At 42.9% G+C, this 23,012-nt stretch overlaps 1 protein-coding gene across 1 annotated transcript in view; it reads right to left on the minus strand.

The window, feature by feature from the left end:
* Positions 1 to 23,012, minus strand: part of CARMIL2 (capping protein regulator and myosin 1 linker 2) — a 96,980-nt gene that overhangs the window by 45,729 nt on the left and 28,239 nt on the right. Inside the window, exons 11-22 of the mRNA XM_032231128.1 lie at positions 19,943 to 20,037; positions 19,160 to 19,246; positions 17,858 to 17,967; positions 13,093 to 13,170; positions 12,788 to 12,864; positions 9,496 to 9,600; positions 9,278 to 9,347; positions 7,133 to 7,214; positions 4,675 to 4,771; positions 3,665 to 3,722; positions 3,120 to 3,292; positions 1,389 to 1,457 (exon numbers count right to left, since the gene is read on the minus strand). Of these exons, the coding sequence (XP_032087019.1) occupies positions 1,389 to 1,457; positions 3,120 to 3,292; positions 3,665 to 3,722; positions 4,675 to 4,771; positions 7,133 to 7,214; positions 9,278 to 9,347; positions 9,496 to 9,600; positions 12,788 to 12,864; positions 13,093 to 13,170; positions 17,858 to 17,967; positions 19,160 to 19,246; positions 19,943 to 20,037 (1,101 nt within the window). The remainder of the gene's footprint in view (positions 1 to 1,388; positions 1,458 to 3,119; positions 3,293 to 3,664; positions 3,723 to 4,674; positions 4,772 to 7,132; positions 7,215 to 9,277; positions 9,348 to 9,495; positions 9,601 to 12,787; positions 12,865 to 13,092; positions 13,171 to 17,857; positions 17,968 to 19,159; positions 19,247 to 19,942; positions 20,038 to 23,012) is intronic.

A 23,012-nucleotide genomic window follows, 5' to 3' on the forward strand; every position in this document is an offset into this window, starting at 1 on the left:
AGAATATAGATAGATAGGATACAGACAGACAGACACAGACAGACAGATAGATAAAATATAGACTATAGATAGATAGATAGATAGATAGATAGATAGATAGATAGATAGATAGATAAAATATAGTCGATAGATAGATAGATAGATAGATATATAGATAGATAGATAGATGATAGATAGATAGATAGATAGATAGATAGATAGATAGATAGATAGATAGATAGATAGATAGAATATAGATAGATAGGATACAGACAGACAGACAGATAGATAAAATATAGATAGACTATAGATAGATAGATAGATAGATAGATAGATAGATAGATAGATAGATAGATAGATAGATAGATAGATAGATAGATAGACAGACAGACTATAGATAGAGAAGATAGATAGATATAGATAAAATATAGATAGACGATAGATAGATAGAATATAGATAGATTAAATAGATAGATAGATAGATAGATAGATAGATAGATAGATAGATAGAAAGAATATAGATAGATAGATAGATAGATAGATAGATAGATAGATAGATAGATAGATAGATAGATAGAATATAGATAGATAGAATACAGACAGACAGAGATAGATGATAGATATAATATAGATAGAAGATAGATAGATGATAGATAGATAGATAGATAGATAGATAGATAGATAGATAGATAGAATATAGATAGATTACAGATAGATAGATTAGATGATAGATAGATAGATAGATAGATAGATAGATAGATAGATAGATGATAGATAGATAGATAGATAGATAGATAGATAGATAGATAGATAGATAGATAGGTATAGAAGATTGTAATTTAGCATGCTCTGTGAAAACAAATGGGTTAGGATTTACAGGTAGTCCTCGCTTAACGACTGGTTGCTTAGCGACTGTTTAAAGTTATCACAGGCTGCCAAAAGGTACCTATGACCTGATTTCAAAGTTTTGACAGCCGCACCCATCCTCTGTGGTCACTTGATGGCATTTGGGAATGAATTTATGAGCCCAGCCTTTTCTTATAACCCATAAAAAATATTTAATTTTAACTGATTTAATTGCCTTGTGTGGCCCGAAGCACTTTTATGTGTTTCAGTTTCAGGCTTTGCCTCCTGCTAAGGGACTCATGAACAAATGAAGCATCATCAAAACCCAAGTTTAAAAATAATTCCGACGCATAAAAATTCCATCCTGCAAAAGATGCCATTTGACCCAGCGTCTCCAGTTTACGTTGACATTGTGGTCATTATCATTATATTATCTTGTACGTATGGATGCTAGTACGAAAAAAAGTTAGGGATAACTCGAAGTTGTTAAAAGTTCCTTATTTTCTGATTCATTATTATTTTTAGCACTTGGCTACCGCTATAAAAAAGATAAAGATACGCACCTTTCCAAAGCTGAAATCACATCAAGAAATCCGTATAAGGTTACGTTGTTTCTATCCCACATTAAGGTCCTAGGAACAAATAAACTTCTAATAAAAAATAGACTTGATGCAGACATCAAGCAATTGGGTGCATCCTCTAAATTTTCCCTCATTATAAATATCTGTTATGCTTCCCCTGAAAATACTTTGCTACTTTTTTCTAGGATGTTTTTTCAACATTCCAATCCAGGGTAGATGACTGTCAACCTTTCTAGGTTATCCAGACCAGTGTTTTTCAACCTTTTTTGTGCAAAGGCACACTTTTTTCATGAAAAAAAATCACGAGGCACACCACCATTAGAAAATGTTTAAAAAATTTAACTCTGTGTCTATATTGACTATATATAAAGTGTTTTTCCCACGGCACACCTTACACTATGTCACGGCACACTAGTGTGCCGCGGCACAGTGGTTGAAAAACACTGGTCCAGACCAAGAAACTAACGCCACATGCAGACTAGAAGTAGGCTTTATTGAGATAGGCCATAGTAATAGAATCTTGCAAGTTGGGTTGTGTTTTTCCTCCCCTGCCTCTCATACTCCAAGAAGTCAAGAAGGAGCTCACCTCCTCCTTACCCTTTCACCTTTTCTAAGGCTTAAGGAATGTTTCCTGGCCCTTGTTGTTTCTGAAACAGCTTCTGAGTATTTCCCTCAAGATGATCTTTTTGGCCCTCCACAATTGGCAAATCTAGACCCCCATACTAAAAAGCAGACATCACCCTGCCAACAAAAGTGCGTCTAGTCAAGGCTATGGTTTTCCCAGTTGCAATGGATGGCTGTGAAAGTTGGACCATAAGGAAGGTTGAGCACCAAAGAATGGAGACCTTTGAAGGATGGTGCTGGAGAAGACTCCTGTGAGTCCCTTGGACTGCAAGGCCATCCAACCGGTCAGCCCTAGAGGAGATCAACCGTGACTGCTCTTTGGAAGGCCAGATCCTGAAGAGGAAACTCAAGTACTTTGGCCACCTAATGAGAAGGAAGGACTTACTGGAGAAGAACCTAATACTTGGAAAGATGGAGGGCAAAAGAAGGAGACGACAGAGAATGAGGTGGCTGGATGGAGTCACCGAAGCAGTAGGCGTGAGCTTAAATGGACTCCAGAGGATGCTAGAGAACAGGAAGGCCTGGAGGAACGTCGGCCATGGGGTCGCGATGGGTCGGACACAATTTTGCAACTAACAACAACAACACGATGAATGATCTGTTCATTATCTCACTTCTCAATTATTTGGCCACCTAATGAGAAGGAAGGACTCCCTGGAGAAGAGCCTAATTCTTGATTAAGGGCAAAAGAAGAAGGGGACAAGAGAGAATGAGGTGGCTGGATGGAGTCACCAAAGCAGTTGGCATGAGCTTAAATGGACTCCAGAAGATGGTAGAGGACAGGAAGGCCTGGAGGAACGTTGTCCATGGGGTCGTGATCAGTCGGACATGGGTTTGTGACTAACAATGACAACAACAATAGCCTTGAGGCTTTCTGCTGGTGTTCCACCCATGTTACTAAGCCCTAAGCCCTATTCAGGCTTCTGAACTCAACCAGTTTAGTCAATCAACTTTTGCTGACATAGTCTTGCCCCTCAACTCTTCTACCTCGACATGTCAGAGACAAAGCTTGACTATCTCTTTGGCAAACAAGAAATTATTCTGTCTTCTCACTCTTTCATCAATTGATAGAGAGGAAGTCCAACACACCTGAGAGTTTTATTCACCGACAAAGCTTTGGCTAGTATTTTGGCCCCCAAGTCTCCCATGGCATTGCCGCTGATATCCAAGGCCACAAGATGGCTGTTGCTCCCTAAACCAGCCAGGAGAATGTTGGTTCTCAGCTTCAGGCGTGATTCGGCCACTGATACAGATTCAATTGACTGAAATAAAATCAAACAAAGCAGAAACCATATTACTGTAGCATAGGACTGTCAAAACTCACGGCCCAAGGGCCGGATGCATCACGCTCTGGCCACTCCCACTCCTGGTTTAGCAAAGGGGAAAAAGTCACGATGGGTCATACGACGCCTCTATGACAACGCGAGTTTGACACCCCTGGTCTCTAGCACACCGTACAAAATTGATCTGGTCTGTGATTCAAACTTTGAAAGCAGATTATATTTTAATGATCAGCTTGCTATCAAATAGACACAGACTGTAAGACTTCAAATTTATAAAAATAGGGACGCCGATAAGATGATGAGATACTATAAACAATGAAGCTTTCTTTTTCTTTTTAAAGTCTCACTTACACAATCTTCATCCTGAGTGAGTTGAACAATCCGGTGCAAGGTGTCCACTAGAGTCTCTCTAAGGGAATTAAAAAACAAAAGGATTTGACAACTCTTTGAGTTTTAATTCATATAATTCAATCTCCTGTAAGAGGTCTCCAATTGCCCCAGTAGATTTATCTGATGGAGAAGCTTCAAGTGCTATAAAACACTTTCTGCTTGGACCTGGAGAACTGAAGTTGTTCTAATCTTGCAAGAGCCGTAAACTTTCTTCCTTTAAAACTTACCTTTTTCGAACCCTGGGCAACCCCATTTATTTGAATCCATTTCATGTATTCATGAAAGTATGTACTTATATCTATTATCTTATACATGCTTAACAAAACAAATAATTTTTTAAAAAAATACCATCACTGATGCCTATCCTGTGGATGGATCTGCTCCAGTGGTGGGTTTCAAAAATTGTTCAAACCTACTCTGTGGGTGTGGCCTTCTTTGTGGGAGTGGCTTTCCGCCCATGTGACCGGATGGGAGTGGCTTGCCGCCCATGTGACTGGATATGAAGATGCCGACGACACTTGTCAGAACCACCTTAAATTACCTCACACACAGCACTGGCATGCATAAGAATATGATGTAAACTTGTTTTTTAAAAGGCATCTTTGGTTTGCGTTAAAACAACTTCAACACACGCAATGTTCTGACTGCACCACAAACGCAGTCGTCATCCTTACCTTTCACAGAGGCACTGAGTTTTATAAATATGAGCATAATAGTGTAGAATAATCATATCCAAGGACCAGTGGTGGGTTTCAAAAAAATTTGGAACCTCTTCTGTAGGTGTGGCCTGCTTTCCGGGTCCACTGGTGGAACCTCTTCTAACCGGTTCGGTAGATTTGACGAACCGGTTCTACCGAATAGGTGCGAACTGGTAGGAACCCATCTCTGATCTGCTCTTACCCAAAGCATGGCAATGCTATCTTATTTTGGGCTTGCCTTCTTTTAATGCCAAGAGGGTGCTGAATGCTTACCTTGATTGGATGTTAAAGTTCTTCCCTAATGCGACATGCTTAATGGATTTGCTTCGGTTGAGGCTCAAAACCAGCGTCACCATGTCCGAATCAAAGCCTGCAGAAAAGAGGCATGCAGGCAGGAACCACACAGGTGTCTCATTCAGGAGGAGGTAAATGTTTTGAGCCCATTGGACACTCCGGAAATGCTGAGGATATGCCATGGGCTTCTTCTCCCCAATGGCTTTTATGGGAGAAGGACTATTCATAAAATGGCAAGGCTATTCTTGGTGTTTTAGGGTGGGTTTTTTAAAATGAGATTTTACTATTAGGCTTTTATTGAATGTTTGGAAGCCGGCCAGAGACATTAAAGGAACAAAGGCCATAGTTATTTAAAAATAAATACCATATTTTTTGGACGATAGGACACACTGGAGTATAAGACGCACCAAGATTTTCAAGAGGTAAATTTTTTAAAAATGTTTTTGTGCTCTGCAGACCTCCCAAACCCTCTGCACACCTCATTTTTTTGTGGAAAATGGGGCATGCAGAAAGTTTGGGAGGCCTGCAAAGGGCTCCTGGGGGCTGTGGGGGCAAAAACGAGCAAAAAACATCCCATTTTGCATTCGTTTTTGCCCTCCCCAGCCCCCAGGAGCACTTTGCAGGCCTCTCAAACCCTCTGCACATCCATTTTTGCAAAAGGGGTGGGGTTTTGGGAGGCCAAAATAGCAATAGCAATAGCAGTTAGACTTATATACCGCTTCATAGGGCTTTCAGCTCTCTCCAAGCGGTTTACAGAGTCAGCATATTGCCCCCAACAACAATCCGGGTCCTTAATTTTACCCACCTCGGAAGGATGGAAGGCTGAGTCAACCCTGAGCCGGTGAGATTTGAACAGCCGAACTGCAGAATTGCAGTCAGCTGAAGTAGCCTGCAGTGCTGCATTTAACCACTGCGCCACCTCAGCTCTTCAAAAATGCTCTACTTAGTGTATAAGACACACCCAGATTTTCACCCTCTTTTTTGAAGGGGGAAAGTTCCATCTTATACTTCGAAAAATACGGTGGATTTCCCTTCCTTTCCCAGTCTCAAAAAGCAAGCAGATGAGATTAAAACACACAAAGAACTGTTGCAGGAACTGGGTATGTCTAGTCTGATGAAAAGAAGGACTAGGGGAGACATGATAGCAGTCTTCCAATATCTCAGGGGTTGCCACAAAGAAGAGGGAGTCAAAGTATTCTCCAAAGCACCTGAGGGCAGAACAAGAAGCAATGGGTGGAAACTAATCAAGGAGAGAAGCAACCTAGAACTAAGGAGAAATTTCTTGACAGTGAGAACAATTAATCAGTGGGACAACATTGTGGGCTCGCCAACACTGAAGGTTTTTAAGAAGAGATCGGAAAACCATCTGTTTGAAAGGATATAAGGTTTCCTTCTTGAATAGGGTTTTGGACTAGAAGACTCCAACTATTATTTTGTTATTCTAGTCTAATTCTCTCTCAAGCATCTCAGAGATTGGTCCAGAGTCACCCAGTTGGATCCCCGCCTAAGAGAGGAGTAGATCACACAGCCTCCTGGTTTCTAATCCAGCACCTTAACCACTATACCCATGATGGGGAACCTGTGGCACGTGTGTCCAAAGTGGCATGCGGAGCTGTGTCACCTGGCACGCATGCCATTGCCTGTTCCTCTTCTGGGTTCCTGGCACGCATGGGCATGCGCAAGCGACAATCAGCTGGGCTTTGTGCATGCTTCTCTTTGGGAAGTTTGTGCCCGCTTGGTCTTGAACTGAATGAGCCCTCTGGATATCCCACAAAGAATTTTTAAAAAAAATCTACTTTCCTAATTGAAAGCCAGAAAGATACAATACAATACAATACAATACAATACAACACAATACAATAGCAGAGTTGGAAGGGACCTTGGAGGTCTTCTAGTCCAACCCCCTGCCTAGGCAGGAAACCCTATACCGTTCCAGACAAATGGCTATCCAACATCTTCTTAAAGATTTCCAGTGTTGGGGCATTCACAACTTCTGGAGGCAAGTTGTTCCACTGATTAATTGTTCTAACTGTCAGGAAATTTCTCCTTAGTTCTAAGTTGCTTCTCTCCTTGATTAGTTTCCACCCATTGCTTGTTGTCTTGCCCTCAGATGCCTTGGAGAATAGTTTGACTCCTTCTTCTTTGTGGCAACCCCTGAGATATTGGAACACTGCTATCATGTCTCCCCTAGTCCTTCTTTTCATTAAACAAGACATACCCAGTTCCTGCAATCGTTCTTCATATGTTTTAGCCTCCAGTCCCCTAATCATCTTTGTTGCTCTTCTCTGCACTCTTTCTAGAGTCTCCACAGATTATTGGACTGACCACCATCCAGATAGAGCGACAACCGCTTGGGTTAATGTCAGGATGAAAAATGTAGGAAACATCACCCTCCTCTTATTATCTCAACAGGCTGGCAGAGAACAAATAGACCTACCGTTGTCTGACAAATTCAAGTCACAGATTGAACTGGCATCTGATATCAGATCCTGGATCACTTGGGCTCCTGCCGAGCTCAGCTATGGAATGAAGATCATAGTAAGTGAGGGTCAGATAGTTTTGTTGTAGTAACAATGAGTTATTCAGAAAAACCATGATCCATTTAATTTTCAGAAGCTTCTAAAATCAATCTATCTTCTCTGCAGCCATTGAAAGCAGCTTATGTCTATTGACAGATATCTCCCAACGTGGAGAGTGCACGGAATTATTATGACTAGGAACAAATAGTAGAGCCAGGGGTGGGTTTCTCGCCCCGTTCCAACCGGATTGGTTGGAACGAGGCCGGCGGCGTCCTCACGCACGCACGTGGCGTCCTCACGCACGCACGCGGCGTCCTCGCGCACGCGCGCAGCGCGCGCATGCATACTAGCGTCTGCGCGATGCTCCAGCTGCTCCTGGAGGATCGCGCAGGCGTTCTGCGCATGCGTGGAAAGCGCGAAATTCGAAAAAACCGGGTAAGGAGCGGGCGCGGGTGTGCGGGCGCGCGCGGGCGCGGGGGGGGGGCTTTGCCGTTCCCAGAAGTTACTTACTTCCGGGTTCGGCGACCAACCGGATCGCAGGGACCGGTGCGAACCGGTCGAAACCCAGCCCTGAGTAGAGCCGATCTTCCAAATTCAACCGGTCTCTTTTTCTCATGGCAGACATAGCCCAGGGGTGGGCTTCAAAAATTGAATTGAATTGAATTGAATTTATTGCATTTATATGCTGCCCTTTTCCCCGAAGGGGACTCAGGGCAGCTCACAATCCAAGTCAGGGAAGGGGGTACAGATAAAGGATAAAAAAGACGAACAGAACAATACACAACTTAAAAGCACACAACAACCATACCATTCGAGGGGGGGGGGCAAAAGCTCTTTAGCCCCAGGCCTGTCAGAACAGCCAGGTTTTAAGGGCTTTGCGGAAGGCCTGGAGGGTGGTGAGGGTTTGAATCTCCACAGGGAGCTCGTTCCAGAGGGTCGGAGCAGCCACAGAGAAGGCTCTCCTCCGGGTAGTCGCCAGTCGGCATTGGCCGGCGGATGGAATTTGGAGGAGGCCTAATCTGTGGGATCTAATCGGTCTATTGGAGGTAATTGGCAGCAGGCGGTCTCTCAAGTACCCAGGTCCACTGCCCCATTACTGGGTGGGCGTAGTTATGGTGGACATGGCCTAGTCGGCCTCCTGCATCACGGTGGGGGTTGAGGTGCTTTCCTTGAGCCTCGGGGGGGGGGGGCAAAAACTGCTTCCCCCAGTCTCCAGAGGCCCTCCCGAGGCCAGAAACGGACCTGTTTCCGGACTTCCGGTAGGCCTATTTTTCTCCCTCTCCAGGGCCTCTGCGTGGGCCCTGCACTTACCTGGCATGATGAATGGGCTGCATGGGAGGGTCAGGGTGGGTGGGAGGTGTGGGGTGGGGTGGGCATGGCCAGCTATTTGAAGGTTTGCTGAACTGGGCAGAATCCTAGCTAGAGGATCACCCAAACCCGTGTGGACCTCCAGCCGCCCCCCCCTGAAGTAGCCCCCCCCCAATGATTCAAAAGAAGTATTGTAGCCATTGCATAAGTGCCATAAACGTTGCATAAACTTTGCATAAACATTGCATAGCTTTTTAAATCGTTTTTCATTAAAGCAGGCGCACTTTTTTTTCCAGACCAACCTGAAAAAAGAGGCGGTTGCTTTAATGAATAAAACTGATTAAAACACAATCTTTCTAAACAAACCTTTTCTGTTTGGCTCGATTTAAATAACAAAAAGGCTATTATCGGTTTGCAATTTTTTGCAAAAAAAAAAAAAAAATGGCATCTGCCTAATGGAATCTTGGAAGCCCAGTCTTCTCAGTGACGGGAAATACATTTAGAATGAAACGTCTTCGAAGAAAAAACAGAAAGTCCAGTTGCCTCTTTAAAAAGCCCCTTTGGGACAACTGAGACCTGGGTGACCGAGAATCTCCATAGAATGACTTCCCCTTAGTCTCCCTGATGAATCTCAAGGGGAGAAGGGGGACTGTAATACTGTGTTCCCTGTGTATTTCCAGCTTTTTCCTTTCAAATTTCTGGAACTGGCTCTTCCACCATCAATCAGAACGGCTTCCTAGGAAATCACTGTTTACCTCACAGCTACTGAGGTCCAGGGACAGGGTCTTCAGTTGGGTGTTGTTGGCTAAAGCCTGAAGCAACGATCTAAGAAAAACCAAAAAGGAAACAAGCGGAGAATTAGCCAACTCTCTCCTTGACACATTCCTCAATGCAGTTTGTCCCACGTCGTGGCCCCTATGTCATATTTCTGTCTCTCCCCTCAGAGAGCTCAAAGTTTTCACCTCTCCTTTACCTTAGAGCCTCTGGTGGAAGCTTGGTTCCAGACAAGGAAACGTGTTGTAGAGCAGAGGCCTGGCTGAAGAACTGGCTGATTGCAAAAGGATCACCTCTGGATTTTCTGAGGAGGAAAAAAAAAATGGTTGGCTCCTAAATTTTAGCAAGACTGTTGGTGGCGCAATACTGGAAGAAGGAAGATTTGCCTACTATTCAAGAATGGACATTAAAAGTTACAAACTTAGCAGAGATGGCTAAAATAACAGCATATTTTAAGGACCACTCAAATGAGAGATATAAACTGGAGTGGAGAAGATGGATTGACTATATTCAAAATAAATACGAGACTAAGAAATTCCAGATAGTTTATGACTGAAGAAGCAAGGAATGATATAATCTGTTTAGAGTTAGCCTAACAAAAGAGGAGTTAAAGCTCATATGAAAGATGATACTAACTTTTTTTAAAAAAGTTTATTTTAGAACATCTTTGTTAAAGATTTATACCCTGTATTTGTTCTGGGAAGTCGGGGGGGGGGAGGTTTGGGGGGGTTGGGTCTGGGTGGGGAGGGTGGGGGAGGGGAGGTAAATATTTGTAAAAGCCTTTTTTTTTTCAAAAAATTTCAATTTAAAAAAAATTATGTGAGGAGCCACCAACTCTTGGAGAGCAATCGCATCTCTTCCAGGAAATGGCAGTAATTGAGTACCACAAGAACAACTAAGGAAGCAGGATTGGCTGAAGAGTAAAGCCACACCTTGGAGGCGTTTGGCCCTTCCCATGGGAAACAAAAGAAGAGCGAACGAGGAGTGGGCTTTTGCAGGGAACAATTCATTCATAAGCATGAGCATAAGAAACTAAAGGTTAATTTGTGTGTATTCTTTAATCGACTACTAAATTGGCCACACCAGAGGTGGGTTCCTACCAATTCGCACCTATTCGGTAGAACCGGTTCGTCAAATCTACCGAACCAGTTAGAAGAGGTTCTACCAGTGGACCCGGAAAGCAGGCCACACCTACGGAAGAGGTTCCAAAATTTTTTGAAACCCACCACTGGTCCTTGGATATGATTATTCTACACTATCATGCTCATATTTATAAAACTCAGTGCCTCTGTGAAAGGTAAGGATGACTAATGCGTTTGTGGTGCAATCAGAACATTGTGTATGTTGAAGTTGTTTTAACGCAAACCAAAGATGCCTTTTAAAAAACAAGTTTACATCATATTCTTACGCATGCCAGCGCTGTGTGTGAGGTAATTTAAGGTGGTTCTGACAAGTGTCGCCGGCATCTTCATATCCGGTCACATGGGCGGGGCAAGCCACTCCCATCCGGTTACATGGGCGGCAAGCCACTCCCACAAAGGAGGCCACACCCACAGAGTAGGTTTGAACAATTTTTGAAATCCACCACTGGGCCACACCCATCCAGTCACCTGACCACCTAGCCACGCCCGCCCGCCCAGTCCAGCCCCCCAACTGTCTGGGGGGGACTGTGAATTGTCCCCCTGTTTAAAAAGTCTGAGGACCCCTGCTCTAACCAGATCAACAGAAGACTGAAAAAAAAAGGATGGAAATAAAAATGAATAGATTCATCCATCACTTTTTCAAATTTCACAGCCTGGTGGCTATTGCCGTTCTTGCATAGAGTTGCTCTCAGCTTAACAATCTGGAGAGAGAGAGAGAGAGCAACCCTTTTTCTTGTCTCAGTAATAAGGCATTTGTCAATGGTTGCTTGGCAGCTCCCTGCGAAGCACGAAAGGCTAGTAGAGACCAAGTAGAAGATGTTGGTGGCATGAAGCTGCGTAGAAGAAATATTGCTACTGTAGACTGTGTCTTGGGGACGCAAATGATTCTGGACCGCCAAGATTTAATGTGCAAATGCAAATTCTGGCAGAGATTATTCTCAAGATCTACATTACAAACACGTACCATGATTACATCCTCAAGATCAGAGCTTCAACTTGCATCAGGAGCAAGGCAAATCTTTTATGCAGCGGAGAGCCAGTTTGATTAAAATTCCGAAATAATTTTGGGCCTCCATCTCCAGTTTAACCCTTTGGAGATCTCGGAAGCCAAAAGTAATTTTAAAATGGAAAGCACCTTCATCCTGCTTCAAAATGATGGATCATATGTGTTCTAGTTCCCCCCACCCCCACCCCCAGCCCCATTCTAAAGCAGTGGTGAAATTCAAAAAAATTCCCTACCAATTCTGTGGGCATGGCTTGGGGATCATGTGATTGGGTGGGTGTGGCTTGGTAGTCATGTGACCAGGCGGGAAACAAGCAGGAACCTCACAGAGTCACAGAGAGTTCAAAAACCGACTATCACACTTTACACAAAAATAACACAACTGACTCACACACAATGCAAAAGCAGCTGGACTTCACACACACACAAAAAGGTTCCAACAATCGGCACAGCCAATTGTCACAGTTGATCATTGGAACCTATTTTTTAAACTATTTTTTTAGCATTTTGCCCGGTAGTAAAAAAAGATACTTTAAAAAAGTTTTTAAAAAGTTCTGATGATTAGCTGTGCTTTTAAAAAAACTTTTAAAAAATTTAAAGCATTTTTTTTTACTATTAGTTTGGGCGAACCAGTAGCATTTTTACTACCAGTTCTGTACCGGTTTACTACATGACACTGACTCTGCTAGCGACTGGCAGGCCACCCCCTTCACCAACCTGTCCCCCCAGCCTGTTCTGACTGAGGCTTCCCAAGAGCATTAAGCAAACTCCTTGTCCCGAGAAAAACCCCTTTTATTAATTTACTTTGAATTCTTCTCATTCACATCCAGTCTTTCAAGGGAGGATTTACAGCCACAGACCTTATCTGGCTTGGAGAGCTGCCAGGTGATATCTGCAGAACTTGGCAAGGAGTTTCAGAGAGTCATGTATTAATTAAGCAAACTAACTGTCTCCTGCAAACTCCACTCCCCTTTCGCTTCTCTTTTATTTCCTCTGGGAGGGGGCATTCACCCTCCCCCTGTGGCCTTACTCCCAAGTCAACCCCTGTTCTTTAGCTGTTCCCTTCGTCTGGCAATTCTGCTCATGCACACACTGGGAACAGGTTCCAGCTGTTCGTCTGCCTCACTGATGTCGTACTCTGAAGGCAGCTGATAACTGGCATACGGCCCTGGCTCTCTCTCTGCCTCTGACACAGAGCCATCATCATCAGAGCCTTCCCCAGACTCCAGGACTGGCCCATGTTCTTCTCCAACCTTCTCACTGTCCGAATCTGCTGCCAGCTCTGCTTGTCACTGGTGGGCCACAGCACAGTCGGAGAAGTTTAGCAAAACATTTCAGGCTCTTACTTGTGAGAGTAAACGTTCTTGCAGATATTCAGATGAGTCAGGTTTACACAGCATCCACCGGCCAAGGCACCAAAGAGCTGGCAAGAGGAAAATAAAAATAGCCAGGGACATGGGGAGAAACAAGTCAACTCACGGAGAAGCTGGCTGGCTTAACAGAACGAGGGTTCCCTGTCCTTTTACTACAGGGGTTCATGACAATCTTTGCAGTCATGATGGATTTCACCAAAATGATGCCAAAATAAAAGGACAGAATATCACACATCCCTGGAGGATCGGAAACAATGGTTGCTACAGTAGTTGCTCACCATGTCCAGAGCACAGTCTGACCCAGAGAGATCGAGATGACCCAAAGCATTTGGCTCATTCAGGAAGGAAAACAAGCCCTGGGAAAAAAAGAGACAGAAGGACAGAGAAATTGCTACTGTGCTCTTGTTAATAACTTCTATGATGTCAACGTACAACCACAATTCAGGGCCAGAATTTTTCCGTGCCTGTTCTGCCCCCCATCCTCCATCCAGGAACGAAAGCCAAAACCAAAGTAAATGAGAATGTTTCTTTTAATCAGTCCAGACTCTCGTTGGCTGCAAGCCACATAAATAAGGAGATAAGCACTCTGGCAGCAAGTCCTACAAAATTTGGCAGCAATGCAAACAAACTCTGGCAGCAATCCAGCCTGCCAAGTTTGTTTCTTGTTCATCCTTAACGTTGACTTCTGCAGAAGGGCGTGGCACAAGCAGTCTCTTTTATAACCAGGAGAGGATCTTAATGAGCGTCAGCTGAGCGTAATCACCTCTTGTCATTACTCCGTTGTTCTTAATGCCGAGTAGCCCTTCGACGGCGTGCATCCCGTAACAACTCACAGGTGTTTTCTGGATCAATCACGTTTGTCTCTTGGATCACTCACTGATCCAAGGCTCAGATGCCACCTGGTGGCCAACCAGTCTCTCCTTGCCCTGCTCGGAGTCGGAACCCTGTCCAGGGTCCTCCACCTCCTCCAGGGCCGACTGATAAGACCCCTCGTTGTCGGAGTCTGGCGGCAGCTCCAACGGCTCCTGCCAGGCCACAACACATGTCTAAACAAGGCGATTCTTAAGTGAGTGCTGCCCGATTTTACTGCCCTTCTTGCCATCATTGTTAAACGAATCGCTGCAGTTCTTAAGTGAATCTTGTGGTCATTAAGCAAATCTGGCTCTCCCCATTGGTTATGCTTGTTGGAAGCCAGCTGGGAAGGTCGCAAATGGTGATCCCTCCTGGGATGCTGTATTGCCAGTTGCCAAACATCTACTCCCCACTAAAGCAGGGAGGCAAGGAATGTTGTGGTTTCTGTCCCCAACGGGTCCCGTCCCCTGAGGAGATATACCGGGTGGGACCCAGAAGAAGGGCCTTCTCTGTCATGGCTCCCTCTCTCTGGAACTTCACCCCCCCAGTTGATGATTAAAATGGCCCTCCACTCTAACCCTCTTTTGGAAGGCCCTGAAAACATGGTTTTGCCAGTGGGCCTGGGGAACCCAGAGTGGGATGGAGTCCATTAAATGGTTGAATTGATTGTGTGTTGTCACGGAGGAGTGGATGTTTTTTTTATTATTTTATTATTTTCCCTTTTATTATTATTATTTCCTTTATATGGAGTTTTTATATTCTTGTAAGCCGCCTTGAGTCGCCGTGTGCAATTAGGCAGAAAATATAAATTTTCTAAATAAATAAATCCAAATTTTGATTACATGGCCATAAGCGTCAGGACTGATTGCAAGTCACTTTTTTTTCATTTCTGTTGTACGGTAAGTTTCTAACGGTTGCTAAACAAATGGCTATAAGTCAAGGACCACCTGTACATAATTAGGGGACTGGAGACTAAAACATATGAAGAACGGTTGCAGGAACTGACTATGTCTAGTTTAATGAAAAGAAGGACTACGGGAGACATGATAGCAGTCTTCCAATATTTCAGGGGCTGCCACAAAGAAGAGGGAGTCAAACTATTCTCCAAGGCACCTGAGTGTAGAACAAGAAGCAATGGGTGGAAACTAATCAAGGAGAGAAGCAACTTAGAACTGAGGAGAAATTTCCTGACAGTTAGGACAATTAATCAATGGAACAGCTTCCCTCCAGAAGTTGTGGGTGCTTCATCACTGGAGGCTTTTTAAAAGAGATTGGACAGCCACTTGTCTGAAATGGTATAAGGTCTCTTGCTTGAGCAGGGGGTTGGACTAGAAGACCTCCAAGGTCCCTTCCAACTTTGTTATTCTATTCTATTCTATTCTACTCTATTCTAATATTACCTACCCCTGAAGCGTTCAGAAATGGAGCCTGCTGTGAAATGATTTTATGAGATTATAATTCTGCTTGAGCATCATAGTGATGTTTCCAGCCTTCATGGAACTATCTTTACAGAGCCAAAAAATTTTAAGATTGGGGTAGCTTAAGAAAGGGTGCAACGTGACACAATGGTCAATCATTTTTGGGACTGACATTTAAAGAAACTTTCTGCTGAATTTTGGCCATGTGACTGTTTAAAATCAGTGGTGCTGATTTAACTTATAGCACAAGATTTTAAAATAGATTTTTTTTAAAAAAAATCAAACTCTTTGTTGGCTTCACTATGATGAATGATGTATAGTCAAGGCTATGGTTTTCCCAGTTGCAATGGATGGTTGTGAAAGTTGGACCATAAGGAAGGCTGAGCTCCAAAGTATGGAGGCCTTTGAACTCTGGTGCTGGAGAAGACTCCTGCGAGTCCCTTGGACTGCAAGGCGATCCAACCGGTCAGTCCTAGAGGAGATCAACCCTGACTGCTCTTTGGAAGGCCAGATCCTGAAGAGGAAACTCAAGTACTTTGGCCACCTAATGAGAAGGAAGGACTTACTGGAGAAGAACCTAATACTTGGAAAGATGGAGGGCAAAAGAAGGAGACGACAGAGAATGAGGTGGCTGGCTGGAGTCACCGAAGCAGTAGACATGAGCTTAAATGGACTCCAGAGGATGCTAGAGAACAGGAAGGCCTGGAGGAACATCGGCCATGGGGTCGCGATGGGTCGGACACGATTTTGCAACTAACAACAACAACACGATGAATGATCTGGTCATTATCTCACTTCTCAATTCTTCAGCCATTAAATGTGATCTTAATTCACTAAAATATTCCCCTTTACTTGTAAGGAATGAACTAAATATGGACTTGATTGTGTCACACCACAAAGTGCAGGCTTTCAATCCACTGTCTTACCTAGATAAGCAGGATGGTAGTGGGTGGAACAATATTAAAACTATCACAGCATTGATCAAATGACCCATGGCATAAATTCAGTTTAAAAGATAACATTTAAAAAGCCATAGCAGTTCTATCTCCCACCACAATTCTATTTAATTAGTAGGGAAATTGTTTCAGGTGTACAAGCAAAACCAGTGAACTGTGAATGTCATCTCTCTTTCATTGGGGGGAAACCACAAATATTTTGCCTTATTTACTCTTTCACCAATTATGTGTCAATTCTACAAGGAACATTTTGTAAACAATTAGAACGGCTCCTCAGATACTGATAGACATAAAATCTCTGATGGGTGAAAACTATGTAGTCACTGAGCTGGCTGCAAAGTTTGCTGAAATAGCCAGAAAATTGAGAGCAATTTTTCTCTTGTGGGATACAGTTGAGTGCAAAGGATATGAGCATGTGAAATGGTTTTATGTTTTGAAATCTCCTTTTATTGGTTTGGGAGCAATTAAACTGAAATGCCTCTGCATTTTAACATTCCTTTCGTATGCTTGAATTGCAGTGCCTTTGGCTATAACCAGACAAAAGCGTATCAGTTATTTAACTGCCACCAATCACCACATAACACAGACTTAATTTGTCTTTTCATCACACAGGTTTCATTTCCCATCTAATCCTTACTACAAGTAGTCCTCAACTTACAACAGTTTGCTTAGCTAAAATGGCACTGAAAAAGGGGACATGACCATTTTTCATACCTATTGTTCTGACCTAGGCTTCACCAAATCACCAAGCAGACTCCTTGTCCCGACAAAACCCCTTTTTATTAAGCTAATGTGAATTCCACTCATTCACATCCAGCAAAGTCCCGGCAAACAGTCTTTCAAGGGTGAGTTTACAACCACAGACCTTATCAGCCTTGGAGAGCTGCCAGGCTGATATCTTCCAAATGCAACGCTGTACAAGAAAATACTTGGCAAGGAGTCTCTGAGAGTCAGGAATAAATCTTCACACTAATGAATAGAATTAATTGTCCACTGCGAACTCCACTCCCCTTTTGCTCCTCCTTATTCCCTATGGGAAGGGCCATTCACCATCCACCTGTACCTTTACTCCTGAGTCAGCCCTTGTTCCTTAACTGTTCCCTTCTCTTGGCAGCTCTGCGCACGCGCACATCGGGAACAAGCTCCAGCTGTTCTTCTGCCCCACTGATCTCCAACTCCAAAGGCAGCTGATAATTGTCGGACGGCCCTGGCCCCATCTCTCCTTCCAACACAGAGCCCTCATCATAGCCTTCCCCAAACTCCAGGATTGGCCCATGTTTCTCCCCCACCTCTTCACTGCCTGAGTCTGCCACCAGCTCCACTGACTGCTGGTGGGCGACAACGCTTATGACTGTTACAGCATCCCCGCGTATCATGTGATTTACATTTAGATGCCTGACAAAAGGTTCACATGTTGCAGCGTCTCAGGTGATCACGTGATCCGCTGTTGTGACCTTCTAACTGATGGGAAAGCCAGATTCACTTAACAATGGTGTTACTCATTTAACAATCGCAGTGGTTCACTTAATGAATGTGGCAAGAAAAGTCGTAAAAGTCATCAATTGGGGCAAAACTCACAACCCATTTAACAAAACTCACCTGAGAACTAGGATTATCTGTTTCTCTCTGTTCTAAGGAGTGAAGAAGGCAGGATTATTTAATACAATACAGATTGAAAGAGTTGGAAGGAACCTTGTAGGTCATCTAGCCCAACCCCCCCCCCCCAAGCAGGAGACCCTACACCATTTCTGACAGATGGCAGTCCAGTCTCTTCTTGAAAGCTTGTTAAACTGCTCCCATAGGTCAGTCACACTTACATTTCCACCTTCAGCCAACAAACTTCCTGGATTTCCAGAGAGGTCCAAATGGGAAATGCTGGTTCTGAATTGTCCATTGTTGACCAAAGATTGACACAAGGCCATCATTCCTAGCAAGACACGGTCAAAAATATAATGTTAAGAACACACCTGGGCAGAGAAATTCTTCAGGCTCTATTCATATTACATGACAGAGAATTTCGTTCGGAACTTCCTCTCAAAGAAATAATTTTAGAGAAAATTTGGGGGAAGGAATGTGCACAATGTTGGATTTCAATATACTGTGAGCTGAACAAGCTACAGTTTATGCAAGTAAAATTGGTTGCCCTTCCCCTCTTTGGAAGAGCTTTAGAGCTCCCACCGCCTTAAGAAAGTTCAAAACATTCTTAAACATCGATCTCATCCTGGACACCTTTTTTTTTGAACTATTACCATCTGGCAGACGGTACAGGATAATAAAAACAAGGATGAATAGGCTGAAAAACAGCTTCTATCACAGGGCAGTAACTATACTGAATTCTACAGTATAGTGTAATATTAATGCAATATTGGGTTTTCAATTTCAATTATACAGCATGTGAAGGATGTGTGTTTGGGTTTTTATTTTTATAGTTATAATGTACAATGAAGATTGCTTTTATTTTCATTGTACGATTTGCAATGACACTAATCTAAACTAAAACTAAAACTAAAACTAAAACTAAAAAAACTAAAACTAAAACTAAAACTAAAACTAAAACTAAAACTAAAACTAAAACTAAAACTAAAACTAAAACTAAAACTAAAACTAAAACTAAAACTAAAACTAAAACTAAAACTAAAACTAAAACTAAAACTAAAACTAAAACTAAAACTGCCCCCAGTCACAGTGATAGATCCAGAGATAGCATTCAGCCAGTTCTGACAGGTTCGGTAGAACCGGTAGCGGAAATTTTGAGCAGTTTGGAGAACCGGCTAATAGGCTGGCCCCGCCCATGCTGCCTCCCAGCTGATCTTCTTTTGTTGCCCTGAACAGGAGAATGGAGCTGGAAAGCAGGTTAGTGGGGTGGGGAGGGAGTGGGGATTTTGCAGTAACCTTTCCCCAGGAGTGGGGAGGGAATGGGGATTTTGCAGCATCTTTCCCCTGCTATGCCCACTTTGACACGCCCACAGAACTGGTAGTAAAATAATTTGAATCCCACCACTGGATAGATCTCACAGTAGGACAGCAATAGTGATCCAGTGAAAAAGAGAGTTTGTGGATTTCAGACAGATGGAATCATCATTAGAAGCTTTAGAGAGAAGAACAAGGATGGGACTTACCTTTCTGAGTCACAGAAGTCTTTGCGATGATCAAGGACTGGAAACCCTTGTTCCTTTGCTCGAAGGTCTGGCTTAGAGCTATGATACCTGTAGGCAGAGTAAGTCAGCCATAGGCAAGTCATAGAGATGGTGTAAACCACCGTTTAGTAGTTATCCGCTTATACTGTATCACAGGCTTCTATTGTGAAGGATACATGAGCAAGTTCATACAGATGCCTACACCCATATGAGATCCAGCCGTAATTGGCTTAAATTCCCCCAATAGATTTCCATGTCTAAATGTGGGCTTGAATCTGAATCTCCCTAGATCTGATCAACATGTTAACCATAGCACCAACTCTCCACAGGCTCCTCCATGTGTGGGTACCCTCCAATGTGTGGAGGAAGATGGCACCATAGCCCTGGCTATATAATCCCATCAGCAATTTCAGATCCATTTCTATCATACCATTTTAGAATAGAATAGAATTCAAAATAGAATAGAATAGAATAACAGAGTTGGAAGGGACCTTGAAGGTCTTCTAGCCCAACCCACTGCTTAGGCAGGAAATCCTACACCACTTCAGGCAAATGGTTATCCAACATCTTCCTAAAACCTCCAGGGTTGGAGCATTCACAACTTCTGGAAGCAAGTTGATTCTATCTATTTTTTGATTCTATTTTAATTATACGACAGTTGAGAAAGCTGAACAGTAGTGATGTATCTAATCCATTTGTATGGCCAGATTATGGGAATCTGAATCCTACTTCAAAGCATGTGCTGAGACATTGGGAATATCCTACCTCGGTCCTCCAGGAGGTTTCTAGAGAGATTAAGGCTGTTTAATGCAGAATCTGGATACTCTTGAAGGACGAGGGCCATCTGCTGTGCAAAGTCACTGCGAAAGAGAGACAATTTCACATAATAGCAAAGAATCCATGCCGAGAGATGTACTACAAGGCTGCAAGCAAATATTTGTAGTTGTCTGTAGTTTACTCCCTCCTTTGAGGTGCTGGGTCTTATCCATGGCATATTTTTCACAACCCAACTCAAGCACCATGGATGGGGAGATAGTCCTTGGAATTCAAGTGCTTGACAACAATTCCAGATTTAATGGGTTTTCCTTTCATTCTGTGCTTCCAAAGTATATCAAACGTTTATGAAACCCGGGCGGGGTTGAGGAGAAAGGGAGGAAAGGAGACCAAACGTACAATCATGCATAAAGTATAACTTTGAGGACTATCCTTGACCTCCCTTCCAGCTTTGAGATTGAGAGACAGACGGTGGTTTGGGGTACACTCAATGGAAAGTTGGAAGAAGAATTTGTGATCACAAGGAGGTTGAGCAGAATTGTTGACCACACTCCAATTGGATAGGATTGATTTCTGATTTGGCTTCCAATTAACGTATAAACGTAACCTAGAAAAACAGCTAAAGTCAACCTGGAACCATGAATGTCCTTCTAAGCCTACACAAGTGCTTGAATTTTTCAGTGCGGTGGATGGGCTGCATTTGTGCACAACATGGATAACTGAAAATACCGTATCCTGGTTTCTCCAAAATTATAACGTAGCTATGTGTAAAAGTAAAAGGTAAAGGTTCCCCTCGCACATATGTGCTGATTGTTCCCGACTCTAGGGGGCAGTGCTCATCTCCATTTCAAAGCCAAAGAGTCAGCGCTGTCCGAAGATATCTCCATGGTCATGTGGCTGGCCTGAGTAAACACCGAAGGCGCATGGAACGCTGTTGCCTTCCCACCAAAGGTGGTCCCTATTTTTCTACTTGCATTTTTTTTAAATTTTTTTTTTTTTTAATTAAAGGTTGTAAAAAAGGCAAGGTTTACAAAATACAAAAAAGGAAATAGAACTCATTACATGTTTACAACACAAATGGCAAAAGTTCATACTTATATATACATAGTTCATCTCACCTTGCCTATCTACATATCTACCTAAGGTAAGTAAGTAAAGGAAAGGGAAAAGAAAAGAGGGAAGAAAAAAAGGAAAAAAAAGAAACAGTATGAAGCTAGATTACTAATTCGATGCAGGTATTCATAACGGATTTTTCCTATCAGATCGTCAAAGTTTTTTCAACACTGTAGTCTATTGATATTACTTGTAGGTGGACTTCCTGGGAGGAGCTTACTGGTGGAAGCAGCAAAAAATCAGCTGCCTCCGAATTCCTGGCTACGTACCTGATTAGAGGATCTTCCATCTGACGTCTTATCAGGTTTTCTTATCCTTCAGGCAAGAGGGAAAGAAGAAACTGTTTTGCTGGCAAATGCTCTTCGATTTTTGCAGCTTTTGTGCTTGCAAGGAAAGGGGGGCTAGCCCAAGGCAGAACGGCTGTCCGTGCTGGGAACTTCAAACTGCCTTGTGCAGGACAAAGTAGGTCTCTCCCACTCTGCTCTAAGTTTTGTTTGATTTAATCTTATCACGAGCTGAATCCTTTTACTGCGAGGACAATAATTGCTTATCAACATTTTAGCTTCTTCTCTTTTTCTCCTCCGAAAAATTATTTACTCAGAGGCTTTTAAAATGGCGCCGAGCAGGCTGGTTTCTCCGGTAATAACGAACACTTTTTGCTAATTCTCACAAGACTTCAAAAGAATTCAAAACAAAAGAGATAGCTTATCACATGTTTTGGTTTCACAATAGAAGAATTTTACTCCTTCATTAACTTTGCTTATTTGGAAGTTAAATGGTGATGAATCTGTTGAACGGTCTTGTTACAATGTTTACTCACTGAAACTTTTGCCAAGCCTTAAACTTCAAAATAAAAGCCTCTTTACTTAAAGCTGCATATTTAGGCAATAGAGTTTTATTAACTGCAGGCAGACAAATTTTGAAATGGCCTCAAAACCAAATATTAACTTGAAGTCGTCACCCTCTACTTCCAGGGGCACATCCTCAGTGCCTGGTACAAAGCTGCAGCCTCCGCTTCCTACGCCCCCTGCTGGGGATGTGTTAACGAAAGAATTTTTTCTGAGTAATCTAAGCGAGGCTCTTAATGCACAGACAATTAAAATGGAAGATAAATTTAGAGATAATAGAGAGGAGAGAAAAGAGGAAATAAAAGAAATGAAAGAAGAAATTAAAAGTGAAATTAAAAGTGAAATAAAAGGACTTAAACAGGAGTTGTATGAGAAATTTGAGGCTAAGGTTGATAAAATTAGAGACGACATGCTGAGTCTTGTAACTGTATTAACAGAACATATTTCTGGAGTGGAAGATACTCTAGAGGTTCTTAATGATGCCAATGCTAACTTGACATTGAAAACAGAGGTGGTGGAACAAAAAGTGGAAAATGCTGAAAAAGAAATTATTATGATACAGTACCGACAAATGGAGTTCGCATTAAGAGTAAGGGGGCTGCGTGAGGAGAAACAGGAGAACCTGAAACAGATCCTATCGGAAGCTTTTGACCGCCTGATGGGAAGACCAGGGACCAACCAAGGCTGGCAAATTGACAAAGCTTACCGCGTTAACTCCTGGCTGGCAAAGCAGAAGCAGCTTCCTCGAGATATCGTTATATATTTTACTACAAGAGAGTTCAGAAATATGGTACTGCAAGCGTCTTATAACACTAAGCTTCAAATTGGCGGTCAAGACCTGGCTGTTTTGAAAGAGATACCACCTCAAATGTTAAGAGCCAGAAGAGACTACGCTTTTTTGGTCGAAGAACTCAGAAATCGTCAGATACAGTATAGATGGGATGCACCATTTGGCATCATATTTACATTTGATAAGCAAAGGTACCGCCTCAACTCTGTATGGAAAGCCCGAGATTTTTATTATAATATATTGAAGGCCGGACACCCTGCACCATCTGGACCTAGAGAAAGACCACAAGAAGGACAGGATAGACAGCAAA

Source organism: Thamnophis elegans, chromosome 14, assembly GCF_009769535.1.
Source record: "Thamnophis elegans isolate rThaEle1 chromosome 14, rThaEle1.pri, whole genome shotgun sequence".
Classification (NCBI taxonomy): domain Eukaryota; kingdom Metazoa; phylum Chordata; class Lepidosauria; order Squamata; family Colubridae; genus Thamnophis; species Thamnophis elegans.